This window comes from Rattus rattus, chromosome 1 (genome assembly GCF_011064425.1).
Source record: "Rattus rattus isolate New Zealand chromosome 1, Rrattus_CSIRO_v1, whole genome shotgun sequence".
Classification (NCBI taxonomy): domain Eukaryota; kingdom Metazoa; phylum Chordata; class Mammalia; order Rodentia; family Muridae; genus Rattus; species Rattus rattus.
Genome location: NC_046154.1, coordinates 46,795,878 through 46,818,238, shown reverse-complemented (window position 1 = coordinate 46,818,238; position 22,361 = coordinate 46,795,878). Strand labels below are relative to the sequence as shown.

General features: G+C 53.8%; 1 protein-coding gene across 1 annotated transcript; it reads right to left on the bottom strand.

The window, feature by feature from the left end:
* Positions 1-334: 334 nt before the first annotated feature.
* On the bottom strand, positions 335-17,527 carry Podn (podocan). Its single transcript, XM_032900774.1, has 12 exons — positions 17,416-17,527; positions 15,280-15,340; positions 12,377-12,696; positions 10,756-10,849; positions 9,647-9,711; positions 8,735-8,844; positions 7,940-8,096; positions 7,551-7,666; positions 6,660-7,317; positions 4,208-4,356; positions 3,121-3,313; positions 335-1,232 (listed from the first exon to the last, which is right to left on the bottom strand). The coding sequence occupies exons 3-11, from the start codon at positions 12,689-12,691 to the stop codon at positions 3,136-3,138; spliced, it is 1,842 nt and encodes a 613-aa protein (XP_032756665.1). The 5' UTR covers positions 12,692-12,696; positions 15,280-15,340; positions 17,416-17,527; the 3' UTR covers positions 335-1,232; positions 3,121-3,135.
* Positions 17,528-22,361: the final 4,834 nt, after the last annotated feature.

Here is a 22,361-nt window from a genome sequence, read left to right as displayed (position 1 = left end):
CCACGCAAAGGTGACTTTCCAGCTAGGCTCCAAGCAGCCCAGGGCCCATGGGTCATCTGTTTGGAAGTTCAGCTTGGAGGGACAGGGGAATGTGCAGGCCTGTGCAGCAGCCTGACATTAAAGGCGAATTTCCACCCAGAGAGTGAATGCACCAGGCCTTCCTGCCTTGCTACTGTACCCTATCCCTCCTCTGTCTGCGCCACTCCTGTGGGGCCCCTCAGTCCTGGTGATGACCCTCCTTCCTCTGGTCAGGGGAGCTGCTTGCTGAATCCTGCTCACCCTAAGCAGGTGCCAGCCCATCGCCTGGAGGGAAGCACACACAGACACAGCGCGGTTGCAAGGGCAGGGATAATACTTTATATTAGTTTTTCTGTAACAGGAAAAATCAGCTTTGAGATTTTTATCTTCATATATATTTTTTTCCTCCTTAAACAAAACCAAAGGTACCCAGAACTTCCCTGCAGAACTGAAGACCAAGGCAGCTGCTGCCGCTCCATCCCACCCCAACCCCCACCATGCACTGCTGCCTCTTCCCCTCCCAAGCCTTCTTGAGGTTGTTCTCAAGTGCCTGTGACCTGCCAGGGCACAACCAAAAGGGGCTCCCAGCAGAAGGACTCCCCAGCACCCGGGGGAGGAGGTGAAGCCATGGTAGAAGGCAGAAGGTTCAAATCCCCATAGGGAAAGCACAAAACAAAAGCCAGCTTTTGAGTCTCAAAAAGTGGAAAGCACCCGACCACAAAGCAAGGAGACAACCCTGCGTCTCCGAGGGAGGGACCAGAGGACAAGGCACAGGGCCAACTGTGTACGGCCACAACTGGCCGGAAGCAAGAGCTTTTGGTAGCATAGGTCACTCTGTGTAAGTGAATTGGGGAGAGGGTAGCTGCCTGAGTGTACCAGGCCAGTGTGGACTCTGAGGTCAGGGTGTGTGTGTGTGTGTGTGTGTGTGTGTGTGTGTGTGTGTGTGTGTGTGTGTTGTATCAGTGTGAGATTGTGCAGAGAGCCAGTTTGGAAGGTCATATGCAGCTGGCTTATCTACGTGGCCAAGCTGGGGGTGTTGGCGGTAAAGTGGTATCTGCACGTGTCTGACTGTGTGACACATTGCTGGAAGGGGTGGGACTGTGTTCAGCCCGTGACTTTCGGGTGCCTCTTGGGCTCAGCGTTGAGTGTGTCAGAAGGGGGCGCTCATGGGGCACAGGCCTGGGCTGCAGAAAGGAGTCCGGTAGTCCATCGTCCTGTGGAACATGTTGGAGAGTCAGGACTAGCTACAACCAGCCTTGGGTGAAGTGGATCAAGTAAGGGGGTTCTGGAAGCCTGGCTGCTGGGAGTGGACTTCTCCCAGCAGTCCACTCAGCTGACTTAACAGCAGTCAACATTCCACAAAGGGGGGAGGTTCTCCCTCACCCTAGAACTCCACAGTCCTTTCCATGAGAACCAGGAGTGCTCATGAAATAGCAACCCCTTCCTGCTGGTCCCTGGCTATTAAGGACTGTGCCTCAGGGCAGGCACTCGACCTCCATGGCTGGCCCTGGGAGTTAGATCTGCCCCTCCAGGCTCACAGCCCTGTCACAAATCCTGCTCTCATTAGTGGATATCTTGTCTCCATCATCCGTCCACACGGCTGTCACCATCCATCAACAATCCCCCACTACCAGCTCCTCTCTGCTCCAAGTCATTCTACTTCAAGTCATTCCAACCACGGCCATGGCCACACCCTGGCCATAATGCCTAGCACCTTCCCTGAAGTCCTAGCTAACCTTAGATAGCCCCTCCAACCACTGCTCTCTGCCTGGACACTTCCTATCACCTCCCAGGTTTCAGCTTCCTCCTCATGTCTCTGCTACCAACATTTCCATCTGCCCCTCCTCCTTACCAAGCCTAGTCCCACAACCTGAACAAAAAGTCGGCCATAAACGAATCCAATTCTATGCTTAACATCTCCCACTGCATGGGTAGAAAGCCAAGGTCCTCAGGCTGATGTGACTTGAGACTGAGCCATCAAGCCACCGGCCTGCCTGTGACAGCAGCCACTCAGCTTCCTGGCCCTCCTTCCACAACAGGACAATTACCGACCTCCTGCAGTCCTTACAGCAGCCCTGGTACCCACGCTCCTCCATGAGTACCCTCCCCCCACAGCACATCCCATGAGCACTCATGCCACCCATGCCAAAAGGAGTACCAAACAGTTTTACCTGAGTTTTACATGGCTTCCCTCAGCTACTGCCACCCCAGAGCAAATATGCTCCCTACCTTCCCAGTCATTCTCTCCATCCCCACCTCTCCCTCAGTTGCTCCCTGTGACGTCACAAGGACTCCATGCAGACACACTCAATTATGCACAGCGGTTCCCACCTCCCTCGGGCTCTTAGTACTGAAGCATCTGGAGCCCCTGCCCCCTTCTAGAGAAGTCCATGAGTGTATTAAGTATGTGCTGTGTATGCATGTAGCCACATGTTAGCCCGTGTGAGTGGGTACCCATAGACATACCTCTGCATACATCCATAGGCACACCCTGTGCACACAGACATGTACATGTAATTGCCTATGGTTGTGTCTTGGAATAAAGTATGTATACCTGTACATGTGTGCATGTGTACAGTATGTACATCTGCATGTGTATGTGCAGACTCTCTGTGCATTAACTGCCTATGGCTGCCCTTTCCCTCCCTGCCCTGGACAAGCTCTTCTAGCCCCCTCAACGTCTGTACCTATCTGAAGGCCTACAGTGACTAGATCCCCATCTCTAGCCCAGGCCTCTCCTCTGAGCCCCAAACGTTGAAGTCTCCGTACCCCAGAGTATCTCCTAGCACAATACTCATCTCTCTGAGCTAGAATGAATGCCTTAGCACAAACTGGCCTCTGTGGGCATCTCTCTCTCTCTCTCTCTCTCTCTCTCTCTCTCTCTCTCTCTCTCTCTCACACACACACACACACACACACACACACACACACACACACACTCATACCTCACATGGCTCAATCCTACATGCAAACGAAATGATAGGTTTTCAGAATGAAGGGATAGAATAGAGACAAGATAAAGTTGACACAGAAAGCCAAGGCAGCGCAGGGACGGCAGAGTGTGTTGAGAGGTGATGTCACACACACACACAGACCACCCACCTGGGTCACTTTGTCCTATCTCATTTCCTCTTCCTCATCCTCCTCCTCCTCTTCTTCCTCTTCCTCATCTTTGTGGCCTCGGTCCTTGGAAACGTTACCAAACTCAAAGTTGCCTTCAATGTCCAAGACCTGCAGGTGTTTCAGCCTCCGGAAGGCGCTTTCGACTACGGAGCCCACAGCCAGCTTGTTGAACCTGAGTGGAGGTCCACGGGTCAGTGCCAGGAGGCCTGGCTGGTGCCCTCACACATACCCAGCTCAGAGGAGAAGGGGGGCAAGGGGGTGGGAAAGTGACACAGCAAGTTTTGAAGGTGGGAGGCCAAGAAGCGCAGTGCGCCATGTCGAACAGACCTGTTAGGACGCTGATAGCTTGGAGAAAGGGGTGGCAGAGGCAAGAAAGGTCTCCCTCTATCATAGTCACTTCGTGCGCAGAGCGGCAGCCACAGGAGCTGCCTCTGCTGTGCTTCCCCACTAAGCTCAAGATCCGACAGGCAGCAGGCAAGGCTATGGCTGAGCTGGTAAGGGGCAAACTCAGCCCAGAATGCCAAGTCACACCACCCAGTGTCACCACCCTGGGCCTGTCTTCTATTCTGTCTTCTCTCTGATCTGGTGGGTCAAGTTGGAGTGAGGGCGGGGAGTCTCAGAAGAAGCCGTAGTCTGTGGGGGCTGAGTTCCCTAAGTCCTAACCCCAGATCCCAGTGGGAACCTAGGCACCTGTGTTCTTGGTCTGACACCTGAGCCCCACCTGGCTGTCATGTTTTCACAGCTGGGGGTTACTCGTGAGATGCTCTCTGGGCTTCCTCCTGTACCACATTAGCATCAACAGTACCCTGCACTTGGCTGTAATGTTTCTGATGCCCACTAACAGACCTGTGAGCCATCGAAGGCCTGGCAGAGTGTGCTCATCCTCAGGGACGGAGGCGGCACGGGGTTGTGGGGTCCTGCAGTGCACTCAGGGCTCCCTGGCCAGTCAGCATTGAAGCCAAGCTCCACACCCACATTCTACCGCCGGCCGTTCCTCCAGGTCTCAGCTGTTCATCTGTCCTGTGTGCTGTCAGGGGGAGCAAGCAGGGCTGCAGGAACTTCCTACCTGAGAAAGATCCCCTTGAGGTTGGGAGTAGAGTCAAAGGCGTTGGCAGGAACAGCGCTAATCTTGTTATTCTGCAGGTACAGGTACTCCAGCGATGGGGGGAGCCCCTCTGGGATCTCTGTGAGCTGATTCCCAGCGATGTCCAGCAACTGCAGGGGTGAGCAGGGGGTCAAAGACTCCTACCCGTGCAGAGCACTTACCAGTTTAGAGACTCCCGGCAAGCCATAATCTATCTCCTGCTAATGAGATCTCTAGTGAGGGGAGGGGGTCTGACAACCACCCTTTCCAGGTGGGGAAACAGCTTGGCGAGGTTAATCCATGTTTAAGAGGGGAATGTGCTGTGCCAGACTCCAATACTTGTTCTAATTGATGTGGTTCCTGCCCAGTCCCTCTTGCCTTTGCACATGAAGTCAAAGCCCAGCTGCCTGCAGGCCACAGTCTTTCCTCTTCTACCTACCTGTCACTTCCATCACGCCAAGATCCACATGTGCAGGTCACATGTGCGAGGGCCAGGAGAGTGGGTAGGAGGCTTTCAGAAACCCTGGTACAACAAGCAGGCCCCAGGCTCTGTGCCTGGAACCCAGGAGCAATAGCCAGGGAAGTTGGGGAGGGGACCTGGCACACTGGCTCTGTGGCCACCCTCGTTACTGCTCACAGTGCCAATGCACCTTCTCCAGACCTACACTAGTGCTGCCCTGGGCCAGGACTACATGATCTGTAAGCCCCTTCATCATCTCGAGAGGCTAGGATGCAGGGTCATCAAACTAAGACTCACGTCCCACGCAGCTTGGTAAGCTAACATCAGGATTGCAGTCAAGCCCCAAATTTCCAGTTCTGTCGCCTCCCCGGCCCACAGGGCTTGCTTCCCAGTTTGTCTCCCTCCACAGCCATTGGCACCGTCCCCAGTCTCTGCTTCGTCAGGCCCTCCCTCATTCATTCCAGAGACACTCGGTGCCCATGGGTGCTGGAGCATGGACTCTGTGAGACACCATCTCCACTTGCAGGAAGCCAGTTGGGCTGTGGAGATGGACCAAAGCCTGACAAAACAAGCCATGGGCTTGGCTGTAACGAAGGAGTGGGAAAAGGATTCATCCATCTTTGAGCCAGGAAATGCTTTTCAGGGCATTAGCACAGGGTGGATTTGAGGCAAAAAGAGCAAGTTGCCAGTCAAGAGACACACAGTGTGAGGGGGAATCCCTGCTCGCCCGCTCACCCGCTTGCCCGCTCGCCCGCTTGCCTGCTCCCTCGCTCACTCACCAGGCTGAGGCTTGGGGAGGTGTCTGACCTGCCTGTCCCTGCTAAAGGATAAGAATGTTTCCTGGGCAAGGTGACACTTAGGCTGAGTCCTAGCTATCCCCTAACAAAAGTGGTACTCTCCTTATTCCTCACAGCATCCCCAGTTCTGGAACAACGGTGTCTCCTACAAATGTGGGGACTCTTGAAGACTTATGGAATGCATGCATGCATGAATGAATGAATGAATGAATGAATGAGCAAACGAATAGATGTCTCCAGTAAGCAAGGTAGGTATTGTGCTTCCAGTAGAAGGGATGCTGTGTGCTGAACCAGGAGCAGTGGGAAGCTTGAAAAACCACTGCAGGGAGTCTGGCCTGACACCTCAAGGAAGCAGGGAGCTATGAAAGACTGGGCAGGAACCGAAAGTGGTGAGATCCTAGGACCTGGGGGTTTGGTTAAAAAAATATGGTGGCTTAGGGCATAAGCAGCCTGAATGGAGGGCTGAAGCCAGATTAAGCGCTGGCGGGCTGCCTGATGTAGGCAACAGAGGCAAGAAGCATGCCAAGGGTAGCTTCCAAGTTTCCCTGACGGGTTCGGCCTCTTCACCTCAGTGAGTTAGTGAATGCAACAAGAGGGAGCAAGTATAGAGGGTTTGAGCCAAGTTTCTCTCCTGAGGAACAGCGCAGAGGCTGGATTCTGGCGTGTGGCTCTCAGCAGGGTAGACTGGATGAGGAGAGACCCCAGCCGCGCTGCAGAGCCAGCTTCCTCACCCTGCTAAGCTCAGGGTACCTCCTGACTTCTCTCTGGCCCCACCTCTTCCCAGCATTCTTTGAAAACACCCCAGCCCTGATGGTAATTCCCACCCCACCGCCAGTGGTGAGCATGTCAGACTAAAATGTGGGTCCCTCCTTCTACCCTCGTGGTGACCTGGCCTGGCCACACAGAGACACAAGTCACTGTGTTCACTGTGCCTTTTGCTCTTGCACCTATAAGTAAATTGGACCACGTAGTCATGGCCCTCCTACTCTAAGGTCCGCCTCCCCAGCATGTATCCAATGAATAAGCTCAGTTTGGCTATCCTACCTGAAACGGGCTCCTGGCACAACTGCCACTCATCCTAGCAGCTGAGATGGCTCATCCTAGTAGTTCCATCATCCTTCCCCGTCCCTGTGCCCCAGCCCCGGCATGGCCCCTGCACCGACCAGTTCTGTAGTACCTGCAGACCAGCAAGGTCCACCCAGGCACGGGGTCCCAGGGCCCGGCTTCGCAGTCGGTTGCCTGTGAGGTAGAGTTCCCGAAGTTTTGCCATGCCAGCTAGTGCCCCACGTGCCAGAGCAGCCAGCTCATTACGCTTGACCTTGAGCACGTGTACATTTTTAGGCAGGCCCGGAGGCAGTGTTTGCAGGCGGTTGCCAGACAAGTCAAGAGAACGCAGCAGGCGTAGCTTGCGGAAGGCATCTCGGTGCATCTGTGGGCTGGTGATGCGGTTGTAGCTGAGGTTGAGCTCTTCCAGGAAGTAGGTGGTGGCAAAGTCCTCACGGCCTATGCCTGTAATCTGGTTGTGCAGGATCATGAGGGTGCGAACTCGGCGGGGCAGGCCGCTGGGCACACGTTCCAGTGCGTTGTTGTATAGATGCACCGTGTGGAGCCTCTTGAGGCCCTGGAAGGCCAGCGGGTGGATGCCCTTGGCCTGCAGCTGGTTGCTGTGTAGCAGCAGGTATTCCAGGTTGCGGATGGGTGTCAGCACATCAGCGTCTACACTCTGGATGACATTTTTCTCCAGGTGCAGCAGGACTAGGCTGCGCGGAAGACCCGCTGGGACCCTCGACAGGTTGTTGCTGGACAAGTCCAGGTACTCCAGGCTGGACAGCTTCCTGGAGAAAAGAGGAACCCAAGAAGCTGGGCAGAGGCCCACAGACATCTGCCATTTCAGCAGCCCGTGTTTGCATGCCTGACTTGTTCCCAGAGACAGAAATGGCAACAGACATAAGCCCCACAGGTTCCAGAGAAAGCAACCAAGGAAAAGTGGGCATGTGACCGTGCCCAGCTGAGACAAGCTGAGACTGCCAGGTGTTGCTGCGAAGGATGCGGTGACCCAGGGACCCACCAGAAGGTCTCGTTGTCCAGGCCCTCGTCGGTCAGGTAATTGTTTTGCAGGTACAGCTCCCGAAGGTTACTCAGCTCACTGAAGGCCCCAGGGGGGATCTTCTCCAGCTTATTGTTCTAGAAGGGAAGGGAGGGATGGATCAGTGACAGGCAGAGGCAAGAACCAGGCCTCAGGATGAGATGTGCAGAGGAGCCTGGGGGCTACCAGGAGGGGAGGCAGCCCCCTCAAACCCAGACTCCTGCTGGCTCCCCTAGGTAGCTAATACCCTGCGATGGGCTCTCAGACTCACTCAGCATCCCCATGCCCAGCTGGGCCATGCTTCTCCCTCAGCTGTTCTGTGCCCGGGACGTGGGTCTGCCTCTGCCTCACCTGCCCTCTCCGTTCCCCACCTTGAGGTGCAGCTTGTACAGAGCAGGTGGCAGGTGCTTGGGCACATGGCGCAGGAAGTTGCTGGACAGAATGAGGATCTCGACGTTGCTGGAGCCGTTGAACATGTTGTCTGGCAGCCCGGCATCTGCTAGCTTGTTGTTATGCAGGTACACGGACCTGCGGGATTGAGGGGCAGTCCTCACCCCACCATGGCTTCCTGGCCATGAGCTAATTTTGCCGTGTGACTTCAAACTCCTCCTCAAGCTGAAGAAGGGCCCAGGGTACTTTTCTACCCTCTTAACCCAGGGACACAGAGTTAAAGAACTTCAGAACCCCCGCATGGCCAGGAACAGGGACCAAAGGCTCAGCACCTTGCCAGAAGTCACCACATAAATTAGCAGCAGAAACAGGACTTCCTGGTCCCAAACCAGACACCTGCATCTGAAGCCGTGGGTGGAAGTCCTGGGAGTGGTCATACCTCCTTTAGCAGCTTCAAAGAAGAGCACCTCTGCCTGCCGGAAGTGGCTTTTCCTACCCACATCCCACCATTCCCATGCATAGGCCCTTTTTTCTCATTTACTGGATGGGGGCCTCCTCAGCCCTCAGGTTTCAGCCTTCAGGTTCCTGAGCTCCAATAGGCCCTGGTGTTCCTCCACCCCATACCCCTGAACACAACCCACAGCCCACGGCACAGCAAGCCCCTTCTCAGGGCTTGTCTGTATCTCCTGCTTTGCCTTGGCTTCTCCCAAACCTTTCACACTCCCCCCCACATTTATAATTCCCACACACCCAGGATCATCCCTCTGACCTCTGACCTCAGATTTGGCTTTTGGCCAAAGGTGAGTCCATAGATCTTAGTGAGATAATTGGCAGCGAAGTCCACGCTGATCAGGGCGTTTGGCAGGAATCGGGGTGCCAATGTCAGCTAGAAAAGGAGAAGCCGATAGAAAGACCAATAGAGGTGCAGAAGTTAGCTCTGGGCCCTGCCGCTGGGCTCATCTGCTCTCCTTCCCTTGGTTCTTCCCTGACAGCAAAGCTAGTCTCCCGATGTAGAAACTTGATCCATCTTTTAATAAAACAAAATGTGTCCAGCTCCCACAACCCTTAGCCTAGCTATCAAAGCCTTTTGTACCTGTCCCTACTCTTCTGGCCTCCTGGGCTTAAAGGAAAGGATTAGAGGTCAGAAGAAATGGTGAGAATTGAAGTCTGTCTGACTACTCCATGGGTAGAGGGAAGGCAAGCTCCACGCATGCCACACTTTCTGTTTATTATTTACTTGTATACATTTTGAAACAGTGTCTCCTTGTGTCCATGATTGTATCAAATTTCTGGACTCAAATGATCCACATGAGTACTGGGGAGCTGAACGCAGGCCACCTCAACTGAACAGCCTTGCCCAGACCCAGCCTTGCCCTTCATACCTAACTCCAATGCCATTTCCCCTAAGAAGCCTTCCTAGCGCCTGTGTGGCCTGTTGGGCTCTCCCTCCACCCATGTGCTGGAGTTATTGGCTGCTTCATTATCAGACACGCTCTAGGTTACAGGGGATGGTGAGTGTCCCATTCTCAACACCCAGGGCAATAGGGACCCAGAGGCCAGGCTGTCAAGGTTGCTGAGAAACAACCACAGAGCTCAAGGGAAGAGAGTCAGGAAGGTAAAGAAGCCCACCCACTCCAGGGAACCCCACCCAATCCCAGGGAAGCCCACATACCCTCTATGGCCCTCACCTTGTTGTTGGCCAGGTACAGGTAATTGAGGCTAGTAAGATGCTCAAATGCCTCCTCTGGGAGCCCTTTAAAGGACAGGTCAGAGCCCTGGATGAAGGAGATGCTACAGGGGAGCAGGCGAACCACCAACCTGCTAGGCAGCACCCCCCATCCCCAATCGGTTCCAGCATCCACCCTGCCTTCATTCTCCCTCTCCTGTGGCTCAAGCATGAAGCAAGCAGCTAAGGGCTTGCTGAGGGACTGAGGGACCCAGTCTCATCCTTTGACCCAAGCCAAGCTGGGATCAGCTCCCAGCAGGACAGGCTTCACCCCTGGTCCCCTAGGACAGAAAGCATGTTACAGTTAGTTAGACTGGACACTCTCCAGCCCTGAGCTGGCCTCTGACATCCAGTTCCCACTCCAGGACCACCAGATGCTGGGACTGGCCCAAGTCAATGGAGAGGGAACAGTTACATAAACCATGGGCTGTCTCTCCATGGAATACCCTGCTGTGACAGCCAGAGAGAGCTCTAGCAACCGCGAGGAGAGAAACAACCGTGCTAAGTGAAACAAAGCAAGCCTCCACAGCTATTACAGGAGTTCAGCTGTGGGTTAAAGTCTAAAATGAATGGCTGCAGGTCACAAGAGGTGGTTGTACATTGTATAAACTCACCCAAACACATCATATTGGGCTGGTCTTTTAAACTGAGTCACTTATGGCACATAGATGACATACAAATAAAGCTGCTATCTTTTAAAATGGGAGATGGAGAATACCAAAATCTTAATATTGATTAATTCAAAGTGGAGGAATTATGAGGGGTTTTTTTTTCCCATCCACTTTGTTTTCCAAAAGTTCTATCCATATCATGTGCTGTATTTGTCTGTGGGGAGGGGAAGGTTGAGAATGCTGCTCTTGGATTCTAAGAGCCCTTGCAAGTTGGAGAGCCTCCGACGAGGTCCTGGGAAGTCTGTGCTCTCAATAGCCCAGGCTCATATCAGAGAGCCCCCTCCCCCTGCCAGCCCAACCGCAGCCTGGGCTCCCCTTCGCCCTGGGGTTTGCAGGTTCTCCCCATGGCCACCATGCTTCTCAGGCGTCTGGTTACCAGCCTGTGTCCCACACTCCTCACCTCGGGATGTCAGGCGATTGTTCTGTAGGTTAAGCGTCTCCAGCCGCTGCAGCCGAGCCAGCTCCTCGGGGTAGATCTTCTCCAGCTGGTTGTTCTGTGTGGAGATGGGGCAGCAGCAGGTAGGGCTGGGGTACATGGGGCTTCTGTACCCACCCTTGTCCCAGTCTTGGGCACCTGCCTTGGGATTTTCTCTGAGGCAGACAGTGAGTGCACAGCAATGGACACAGAGACATGTGACTCCCACTCTTAAAAAGCCCACATGCAGACATCTACCCATAGCTCAGACCCGCACCAAGTGATAGTCACTTGGAGCTGATCCCTAAACAGAAGAATGTCCCATTCTTTGGCCCTGTAGTCCCCACTCCCCTGAGAATTCAAGATTTCCAACCATGTGCTCTGGAAAGCCCTCCTGAGCTGGAGGGAGAGCCTGATCTAACCCATGGCTCCACAGCCCCATAGCTTAAGTACTCCCCACCCCCACCCCACCTCCTTCTTTTTCCTTTTGTTGTTATTTTTCGAGACAGGGTTTCTCTGTGTAGGTCTGGCTGTCCTGTAACTCACTCTGTAGACCAGGTTGGCCTTGAACTCAAGAGTTCCACCTGCCTCTGTCTTGTGAGTGTTGGGTCAGTCTGCATGGCTAAGCCTTAAGCCCTTTTATCTGTATTGGACTTCTTTTTTTTTTTTTTTAACATTCATTTATTATATATAAGTACACTGTAGCTGTCTTCAGACACACCAGAAGAGGGCATCAGATCCCATTATAGATAGTTGTGAGCCGCCATGTGGGTGCTGGGAATTGAACTCAGGACCTCTGGAAGAGCAGTCAGTGCTCTTAACCACTGAGCCATCTCTCCAGCCCTCTATTGGACTTCTTTGTTTACTCGTTTCTGTTTTACCCATGAACTGTGAGACCTGAAGGCAGGGCGGGACTATGCCCTTCCTACATACCCAGCACTGCACACAACCAGAAGCACTCACAGCAGGTACATGAGACAGTCTGTATGTGACTGGCAAAGGAACCTAATCAGAGCTGCCTTCAATTTGTCCTTTCCTCTCATTGGCCCACTGCCTGCCCTGCCCCGCCCCCTGAGTAGCCACAGGCCACCTTCTCTTGATCTCCTTTGGAGTAACAGTTCTTCCTCTCCCCAGGGCTGTCCTGGATATGACAGGATCCATCCATCCATCCATCCATCCATCCATCCATCCATCCATCCATCCATCCACCCATCCGGTGGGCCTCAGCAGGGGCCAGCACTCTCACTTTCTGCTCTGAGCCCACTGCCTCCAGGAATTGCATCCCCTTGATTTGGCTTTCCTAGTCCTGTACGGGTGTTAGCAGCACCCAGTCTGTTCAGGGCTGGCAACTGTGTGCCCAGGGTGAGACACTTTTACTCTAAAATCTTTGTGGCAGCCCAGACTCTTCGGCCAGCCAGCAGGCTATATCTCAGGATTCTGTAACCAGGACATCACAGGCACCCCAAGGGTGGGACCAGGACTCTGTGAGTCTGATCTCCCCTGTTACCCTGAATCTGGGACCATAAAAATTGGAAGTTCTGAGAAGAAGCGAGCTATACAGCCATGTGAGGGCTGGGGACAGCATCTGGCACGGCATCACTCTCACCTGCAAGGAGAGATGATTGGTGTGCTCGGGCAGGTCTCCTGGAAACTCCCGCAGGTCAATGCCACCACAGTCCACGACGCCTTCCTGGGAGCAGGCACAATCTCGGGGACAGTCGATGGTGGCCCGGCCAGGCTCTGGCTCCTCAGAGCTCAGTACTAGCACTGGCTGCTCCTCTTCTTCCACAAATTCATTCTCCTCAGGGCTTAGGGTGTGGGTGTCACTTCGGCCAAACACAGGTGCCCTCACAGGCAGCACGGGGCCCAGGAACAGCTGAGGCAACAGCAGCAGGAGTGGCAAGCCCCTGCTGCCGGCCATGATGCCTGTGGGAGGAGTGGTTCAGCCCACCGAGGTCTCAGGTGATTCACTGGTCACACACATTGGGCGCTTATACAGGAAGCCATTATAAGTCACAAGACAGTTGGCACTTAGACCTTGATGACTACTACCCTCTCTTATTGGGAATATCCCCTGTGGTGATAGAAATGCCATGAAGCCCCGTCCTTTGTCAGGGCTGCAAAACCTTCTGTAACTCTCACCAGTCTGGCTCCTGAGGAATCTGTGTCCTTATTTCACAGGAAGCTGAGGTAGAACCTAGACTTTGTTAAACTGCCATTGTTCTGACAGACCTTGGTCCATCCCCTAGCAGGTGTGTGTGCTAGTTCTGGTGTAGGGCCCCAGGGCTTCACCCTGACACTCTTCCAACTCTCTCCCAACACATTACACAGGATGGTAACGGATCCATAATGGTCCTGTCCTTCAGGCCTTTGCATATACTATTCCTTCTGCCCAAAATCAAAATACCCTTTCCCTCTTGTGTGTGTGTGTGTGTGTGTGTGTGTGTGTGTGTGTGTATGTTGTGTGTGTGTGTGTGTGTGTATATGTATGGGTGTATGTGTGTATATGGTATGTGTGTGTGTGTGTGTGTGTGTGTATGTGTGTGTGGTATGTGTGTGTGTGTATATGTATATTGTGTGTGTGTGTGTGTGTATGGTGTGTGTGTGTGTGTGTGTGTGGTGTGTGTGTGTGTGTGTGTGTGTGTGTGTGTGGTGTGTGTGTGTGTGTGGTGTGTGTGTGTGTGTGTGTGTGTGTGTGTGTGTGTGTGTGTGTGTAATCTCTTAGAATCTGAGATTGCCCAAGGCTTAGCAATAGTTGAATTGGGTCATGAACACTCAAGAGTCACAGCTCCTGGGCTGAGAATAACTCTCTATGTGCAGATTCAGGCTGAGTGAACCCAACACCAGGCAAAGAGGTGACTGAGGCTGCTGTGTCCTATGACCTGCTGAGTCCTGATGTGTAGCCACTTAGCCATCTTCCCCAGCACCTTACATGCCCACGTGGACACTGCCCGTGATCCCCATTGCAGGAGACGGGTACAGGCTAAGGATAGTACTTGGCTACCACAGTCCCTGTGGTCCTGCAGGCCAGGGCTTAGCATCACAAGGGCTCAGGAATGTCTCTGGGATACATTGCAAAAGAAGACAGTGAAATGGTCCCACATTCCCAGTGAAAGCCTCACAACCACCCCCAATTCACTGCACCCCACTGAACCTCAGCCTCCTCATCTAACCATTGCTACGATGCTGACCCTGCATAGTAACATGTTCCACTGAGTAAATGAGGGGTGCACCAGCCTATGTCCAGGCTCTGGACTCCACTCCTGAATGGAGTAGTGAATAGTGCACAAGCCAGGTTGGGTCCTTTCGAGAGCCTCAGGAAATCCAACCATACAGCAGCTAGAAGGGTCGGACCAGAGCATGTTGTGGCAGGATTGGGGAAACTGGGAGGTTGTCAGTGACACTGGAGGGTTGGCTGTGGAGACCAATGGCTAAGAGCAGCTCTTGCTCTCATCAGTGTGTGACGTTGGCTGAGTTTTGCAACAGTCTAAATTTCAGTTTCTCTCATCTGTGGTAGAGATAACAGAAGTACCCTCCATGGGCAATCCGTAAGTCAATGAGGTATACACAGTAAATGCTCAAGAAATGAATAAAGATGAATTTCCCCCTTCCATTACTCCAGTGGTTCTCGACCTCCCTGATGCGACAACCGCTTAATCCAGTTCCTCATGTTGTAGTGACCTCCCGGCCATAAAATTTCTTTCGTTGCTACTTCCTAACTGTAATTTTGCTACTGATACAAACTGATACACAGCCCTTGTGAAAGGGGTCATTTGGTCCCTGAAGGAGTCATGATCCTCCCCTCGGTTGAGAACCACCTCTCTGCTTTCGCAGCATGATCTGCCCCCACCACCTCATTCCCCACTCTAGCACCCCTCTTTGCCCATCCCATGTCTAGAACGCACTTAGACTTCTTGGCCTGGCTGCTCTGAGGAGATGCTACAGCCCACTAGCCCACCTGTGTGTGACCCCCACTGCTGCACTATTTAGACACCACTCTGTGCCCTCGCTGTTGCAGATCCCCCATCTTGGATCCAGCCCTGGGTTGTGGGCACACAGGTGAGGCAGATCACATCCCTGTCCTCTGGAGCAGGTGATATAACCACTACCCACTGGATTCAGGCACCAGCATAAAGAGGTCCCTAGGAGGATGAGATATCCCAAGGAAAGGGGAGGAAAGAAGAAGGTGACAGCCAGGTCCCTTAACCCTACATACAGTCCATGTTGGTCTAAGCAGACTTGAACCCCAGAAAGCTAGTGTGGCAGAGAACCAGGGAGCCCAGTAGAGATCAGTGGGTGACACTGCCCTCCCCCAACTCCCCTCACCACCCTTCTACAGATCATTATCCTCCCCTCCCCCATAGCTGATTCCACAGTCTTCCAGCCCCAGCAGCCAAGGGGAGGTGGGAGAGTGGGGGGGAGGGAAGTGGGCCTCAAATTCACTCAGAGCAGGAGGCCGTGGAATGGGTGCAGGGAAGGAGCTGGTCCTCACATGCACAAGGTACTCACTGGACAGGCTGGTTTTCTTCTCTCACCTTTGGCTTATCTCCATAAAAATCCACACGCTTATCTGTACAGATATATAGTTTAGATCAACATTCCGAACCAGACCAAAAATGTCTTCATCACTCCTTTAGAGGCCAGCGAGCAGAGGCCCACTGGGACAGGTGTTAAGGGGCCAAGCTAAGGTCCAGGGCTCCTGCATCATCCCTTGCTGCTTCCCAGGAAGCCAAGGATACCAAGTGCCGGGGCCCTACAAGGAAGCATGGGGCAGGCTCCTGGCTGAGAGGTTCATGATGCCCTGTCCACTGGAGTAGATCCTCACGGCCACATGTGGCTGTGGAGCAATTTCTCCGTAGTTCATGTTGAGACATGCTTGAAAGAACACACGGGGTGTGTGGATTTTAAAGGCACTGCAGACAGTAATGTAAGGTGCCTCATCAGTACTGACGATGTAAATCCCTAACACCTTCAATACATTGGGTTAAGCAAAATTGTTTACCTGTCTTACTTTACATAAAAAAAATCGTTTGTGCTAGGCACGGAGGCTCATGCCTTTAATCCCAGCACTCCAGAGGTAGAAACGGACAGAGCTCTGTGAGTTCAAACCTGCCTGGTCTACAAGGAAAGTTCCAGGCCAGCCAGGGCTACATAGTAAGACCCTCTCTTTAAATAGATAAAAACTGGGGGGAGGGAGGACAAAGGAAGGAGGGAGAGAGGGAGGAAGGGAGGGAGGGAAGGAGGGAAGGAGAGGGAGACAGAGTACCACAGGCTGAGTGCTGAGCATGTGGAGGTCAGGAGTGCGCCCTCTCCTTCCATTCTTGTTTCTAAGTCTGCCCTGCATACCTGCCCTGCTTACCTGCCCTGCATACCTGCCCTGCTTACCTGCCCTGCTTACCTGCACTGCTTACCTGCGCTGCTTACCTGCCCTGCATGTCTGCCCTGCTTACCTGCTCTGCATGTCTGCCCTGCATGCCTGCCCTGCATGCCTGCGTTGCATACCCCATGCTATCTGGGCATCAAGCTCCCAGACAGTTCTCCTGCCTCTGCCTCCCGTCTTGCACAGGAATGCCAGGGTTACACATGTACCCATCTGCATCTGGGGTTGTACTCAGACCTGCACAGCTGGCGCCTTTACTCTCTGGGCCATCTCTCTGGCCTCTCACTTCCTTTTTCTTAATGTGGCTTCCAGAACACCTTTACAGTCGTTTGTGGCTCACATCATATTTGTTAATCAGTGCTTCTCTAGGGTCTGATGTATAATCAGAGTCATCTGAGCTATAAGAGGGAGACATAGAGTTCACATGAGCCCAGAGAAAACATAACCTTGTCACAGATGTCTTCCTAGAGGAAGTGAAGCCTACACTAGCCATTCTGACCGGCAAGCATCAGGCAAGAACGCAAGAGATTCGATGTGTGTGAAGGAAGACCTGGGGTTCAGAGCGTCTGTATGGAAAACTCCACAAAGCTCACGGGGCTGCCTGTGGCACGTGGGAACTGGGAATAACACAAGTAGGCACCATGGCCGCAAGTCCAGGACAGGTTAGGCCATGGAGTATGGGCCTTGTTTCTGGAAGATGAGGAGCTGCTGGTGTGAAGAGGGTGACAGACAGGCTGCAGATAAAGCCAGGGGGCAGAGCTGTGTGAGGGACGAAGAGGCTGAGGTGCTGGTACACGGATGGAAAGCAGGGACTCCAGAGCAAGAAGGGAGAATGGACAAGGTTTGCAGCAGGTGCCAGACCCCAGCATTACCTTCTGCACTCAGTGCCCTGGACACTCACTGAGCTTCCTCTGGGCTATAGCTTGCTGGAGCAATAGAAAACCCAGGATCAGGCATACACTAGGCTCCTGATTTGCAGGCTGGAAACTCAAGGGCAAATGGCCCTTACTGCTGCCCACCTCAGAAATCTCAGACTCCTCAGGAGCCCTCTGCCCAAAGGTCTTGGCTCCGTCCTTCAAGGTTAGGCTGAATCTCCCCTGATTCCAGGAGTGGAATGAATTTGTGAAAAGCAGAGAAGAAAGGCCTACAATATAATCTATTCAGATTCCCTGCCTAATAACTGAGTGTGTTAGAGAGAGAGAGAGAGAGAGAGAGAGAGAGAGAGAGAGAGAGAGAGAGTCAGAAGCTGGAGAGAGATGGCCCACCTGTTAAGAGCAGCACTCTGCTTGCAAAAGACTGAGCCCAGCACTCACTGGGATGACACAACCGCCTGTAACCCCAGCTCCAGGGGATCTGATACCGCTGGCCCCTGCCAGCACCTGCACACACAAACACAGAATTACAAGTAAGTCTTTTAAAAAAAAACAAACAAAACAAAACAAGGACACGGTGGCTCAGTCAGTCATGGTATTAACCTGCCTCCAAGCCTGAGAACCAGAATTGCAACCCCAGGACCCACATGGGAGCAGGAGACAACCAATACTGGTAAGTTGTCCTCTGACTTGATGTATGGCATGCATACACACATGCACACATGCACACACGCACACACACACATACATACATACACACATACATACACACAACAGGTAAATTAATTAATTAATTAATCAATCAATTAAATTTAAGACTAGGGCTAATGTTTGTTGTTTGCCTGTAGCCCCGAGCTGCTCTTGAAGGCCCAGTAGGAGTTCCCCAAGTGAACAAAGCAGAGGAAATCATGGGCAGAGTTGTGAAGAGGCAGGGAAAAGGCCAGTGTGTTTGCTCCTGTAAACAGGGACTAGAAATTGGGTACGGAAGCACAGGTTGCTGAGGGCACCAACCACCATGCCGGGATGTTGGTGATAGGAAGCCAGCAGGGTTCCAATAGGTCAGGGTCAGCACTCTTATGTATGACTCCAACAAGCCTACAGGTGCCACCTCCTACCCAGGATTCAGACGGAAGGGACAAAGGGTACCCTGTCATGGTGCACAAAGTCATCGACTCTGACACTTCTTACCTTACACACCGAAGACAGGGCTCAGGGCTCCAAGAGTATACAGAAGGAGGTAGCCCCAAACCAGCCATTGATGCGTTTCCCAGAGCAGCCCGGGCCCTTCCCAATGGTGTTCACCCTGTGAGCCCACGATCTGATCTTTTGGGCTTTTCCAGGGCACAAGGAAGAAGAGGTGGAGGAGGAAAGGCCCATCCAGGGTTCCTCCAAGCCCACAGCCTAGGTGCAACTTCGTGCCAGGCAGAGCGTGGTTTCACCTTCCCCAGCAGACACTCAGGTTGCCAATGCTCATCCTTCTGTCACCTCTTGCACACCTGCATCCTAGCCTGGGCGACAGCACTCGCTGCCTTCTGTCCCCCGCAGCTTCAGCTTCGCCATAGCTGCCTCCCAGCCCAGGCCCCAGCACAGGAATTCCAAGCGACCCCACTCCCCTTCTTCCACCTGACTGCAAGTCAGGTATTCCAACTCACCCATCCCGGTCCACCCCACTCCACCCTGCACCAGGCTGATGGTGGTTCCGTGACCCACACAACCTGGGGACGACCATTCACGTTCCTTGCCCTGCCCCTTTCTGTGTTCTGCTGGAAGCAGATGCCTAGACCGAGTGGTCGGAGCGTTAGACCGCACCTAACCGTGCGAAGCCAAGTTCCGCTGCTTGACCATGTGCCTCACCTGCCCAGCGCCCTGGGGGCTGATTTCTGCCTTTCTGTGCTTGTTTCTGTATGTAAAGAGGTCGCTGTTGGACTCGGTGGAGCCCCCCCACCCCCGACGAACTGACGTGAAAAGACGCAGGATGCCCTGGCCCCCAGTTCTCAGTGCAGAGGTCCAGGCCCCTTCCCAGTTCCACCTGCCCCCACAGTCCCTGTCACAGGCCCGTGTGCCTCCACCTCCCCTCCCCATCCGCTCCCAGATTCTTTCCAGATGTGCGCAGCGGGAGGAGCCCGAAGGCTGGGACTGAATGTCGAGTAGAAAAAGCGTCCCCTTCCCCCTGCTCCTAATCCCGCAGGGGTCCCGCCACCCCTATGGCGGTGTACCTAACCGTGCCCCCTGAGCAGGGTCCGCGGGACAGGGTGGGATATGGGCCACCCTCCCCGGCGGCGGCTGGGGCGATGAGAACACGGCGGGAAGTTAGAGTGGGCTGCCTCGGCGCGGCCGGTGGCCCGTGGTCCCTCGGCTAGGCGGCCGCCTGCGTCCTACCTGCCGCTGCGCGCCGCGCCGTGGGCGGAACAGGCTCCCCGGTGTCCGCTGCGCTCGGCGGGCGCCGGCTCCTGTCATTCAAGTCGAGCCGTGGGCGCGAGCGAGCCAAGTTTTGTTGTGGGTTCGTTCTCCCCGCCTCTCCCCCGGCCCCCGCCCCACGAGCATCTGCCGGACGCCGGCCTCTCCCGACACAGGCGCAGGGTCCCGCCGGGCCCGGGGAGGGAGGGCCTGAGCCCAGGGCGCCGGGCTTGGCAGGGGCCCCACTTCCCGGGAGCTCTTGCCGCCGCCCGGGCCCCTCTCCGCCCCGGCCGGCCGCCGTACCACGCCCCCAAAACCCGGTGCCTCCAGCGCAGCACCTCTGCCTGCCAGCCTGCGGGGTGGGACCGCACCCACTCAGGCCCCCCGCACCTGAGGAGAGCCGAGAAGGCTCCTTCCATCCAGCTCCTCGGCGCTCAGCTTCTCCCTCAAGCATGAGAGGATTTTGCAACCTTTCCGGGCACAAGTACCTTTCCTGTTCCCTCTCCCACCCTAGGGTCCTGAGCTGTGGCTAACGCGGCGTCAGCCAAGACCCTGCTGGACCCCTTCCCGGCAAAATTCCTCTGCTCCTCCCCATTATCCGCCCTCACTGCACTGGCGCTGGGCCCACAACTTGGTGAACCTTGAAGGGGAGTAAACTGGACCAGGGTCTTCACGCACGCGGGTCCTAGTCAGGGAGAAGTCCAGGGACTGAGCAGAGAGCACTTAAGGCACCATCATATTGCTCCCGGGAGCTGAAAATGGTTCCGAGTAAAGGCGCATTAAGTACTAGCAGCTGAAGCAACACTGTTTGGCGCCAAGGACTTCTTGGTGGAAAGGACTGGGTTTGGGTGCTACTTGGCACCTCTGCTGTGAACAAACCTGTCTCTCATATGTATGTGCTCTGGCCTTCGGGCAGGACCCATCTAGCTCTGAGAGAGATAAAGATAATAAATCAAATGTGAAACCACTTGGCCACCTAAACTGCCAAGACCCTGGATGGCGCTGCCAGGCTCTGTTTATATCTCCATGCACTGGTCTCTAATCCTTACAGCCTTGCAAAGGAAGATTATTCCCCATCTAACAAGTAAGGGCGTGGCCTCTGTCAGGCCGCATAACTAACATCGAGAGCCGAGGGTTCTGGTCCATCTACCGGTCTCAATAGCAGTCTGTGATGCAGACAGGCAGCTAGGTGAGTAAGGACAGAGCCAGTGTTTGAACCCATGGCCATCTGTTTCCATTACCCATCACTGAAGAACTTAACACGGATGGGAAAGGGAAATATTTTGCCTTCTTTGGCCTCAAATTCCAATCCTCTCTGAGCTCAAACTTGAAAGTTGGTATGATTCACAAGATTGGACAGGGCCCAGCAGAGATGCATCTCGTGTTTTCTGGACAGAGCCTAGATTCAAGTGGAGCTAAAAGAACTGGATTCTATTGGCTGGATTACCCATGAACCAAAAGTCGTCTAGAACAAGGAAAATCAGCACATACTGAGTGCCAACAAGTGCCAGGCACTGTCCTTAAACATCCTGGCCAGCCCTGTGGGGAAGGCTCGGTAGACTACACCTGGAAAGGCAGGGTGTTTTAGGGGCCAGGCATTTGGAATGCTACACACTCACTTCCTCTACCATCAAAACTAGCTTTGCCAAGCCAGTGCCCACACACATGCACCGCGTCTGTGTGGTGCTGAAGGCACAGGCTACAGTACAGAGCCCGGAGTGTCTCAGTAGGAGATGGAGGCTATCCTGCCGCAGAAGCGAGCCCCCTGGCTTTCAGAAGGGATGAGTACCCCGGTGACTACCTGTGCTGCTTCTCAGTGTCAGCATCTGTTCAGTCTAAGATCACCATAGTGCATGGGGTCAATGGCAGGGTTTGGATGAAGACTTGGGCCCAAAGGAAAAATAATGGCTATACACTAAAAACTGTCTGTCTTAAACAGAAAAACCCAGCTCTGGTCTCACAGTAAGTACCAAAAAAAAAAAAAAAAAAAAAAAAAAAGACAGCTGTTTTTACAAGACTGCTATCCAGACCTGACTGAACTCCAAGAGACAGCCAATAGAAATAAAGACTAGTATCAAGGAGAACGCCCGTAACCCCAGCATTTAGGTAGTTTGGGCAGGAAGACAGCACATTGGAGGCAACTGGACTATACAGTGAAATTCTGTCTCAAAAAGTGGTGGGGTAGGGGCGTGGAGGGATGGCTCATCTGGTAAGACACGGGCTGCCCAAGCCTGGTGACCTGAGTTCAGATCCCCAGAACCCAGGTAAAAGCCACACACTGTAGCTCATGCTTCTGTGACCCCAGAGCACTCCAACAGGGAGATGGGAAGTGGACAGAATCCCCCAAAGCTGTCTCTACCAAGTACAAGGCGAGGGCTCACACTGGGGGTTGTCCTGACTCCTTACACTCACACTCTAGCGCCCCAAGCCTGTAGTACACACCAGTAGCACGCATGTACACTAAGATCTTTAAGATGACAAGTGTTGAGAGATAAGAAACTCCTGCACTACCAGGCCCAGTGCCGAATTAAAAATCGAAGGAAGCAACATGGGGGGATGGGGGGGGGGTTGAAGGACACAGAGCCTGCGTGACATGGAGCTAAGGCTGAAGGACAAGAAGGCTTGCCAGAGTCGGGGTGGGGAGTTGGTGCTGAGAAGGAGAGAAAGGGAAAGGCACGGTATTTATTATTCTTTATGGTCAGAGAAGAAAAGGATTCCTCCTACCTTGAGCTCAGGACTCAAGACCGTCCCTTATCCGGCAGCAGAGTCCTGAATGCTGGGCTGCAAACAGGAGCTTGATCAGAGAGCCATTTGGGGCTACGGGGTCTCTCTGAAGGCTATGCTGTTGCTGCTGGTGTGTTATCATAGTACCGGGGACTGAACGCAGGTCATCGTGCACGCGAGGCGAACGATCTCCTGCTAAGCCCGATCCTCAGCCCTCT

Bases quoted from the DNA above. Each gene is read 5' to 3' on its own strand.
- Podn (XM_032900774.1), bottom strand. From the start codon at position 12,691: ATGGCCGGCAGCAGGGGCTTGCCACTCCTGCTGCTGTTGCCTCAGCTG. The intron at 9,712-10,755 runs GTGAGGAGTGTG...TGTCCTTTAAAG, and splicing joins CAATCGCCTGACATCCCGAG to GGCTCCCAGAGGAGGCATTT. The intron at 3,314-4,207 runs GTAGGAAGTTCC...ACCTCCACTCAG, and splicing joins CTCAAGGGGATCTTTCTCAG to GTTCAACAAGCTGGCTGTGG.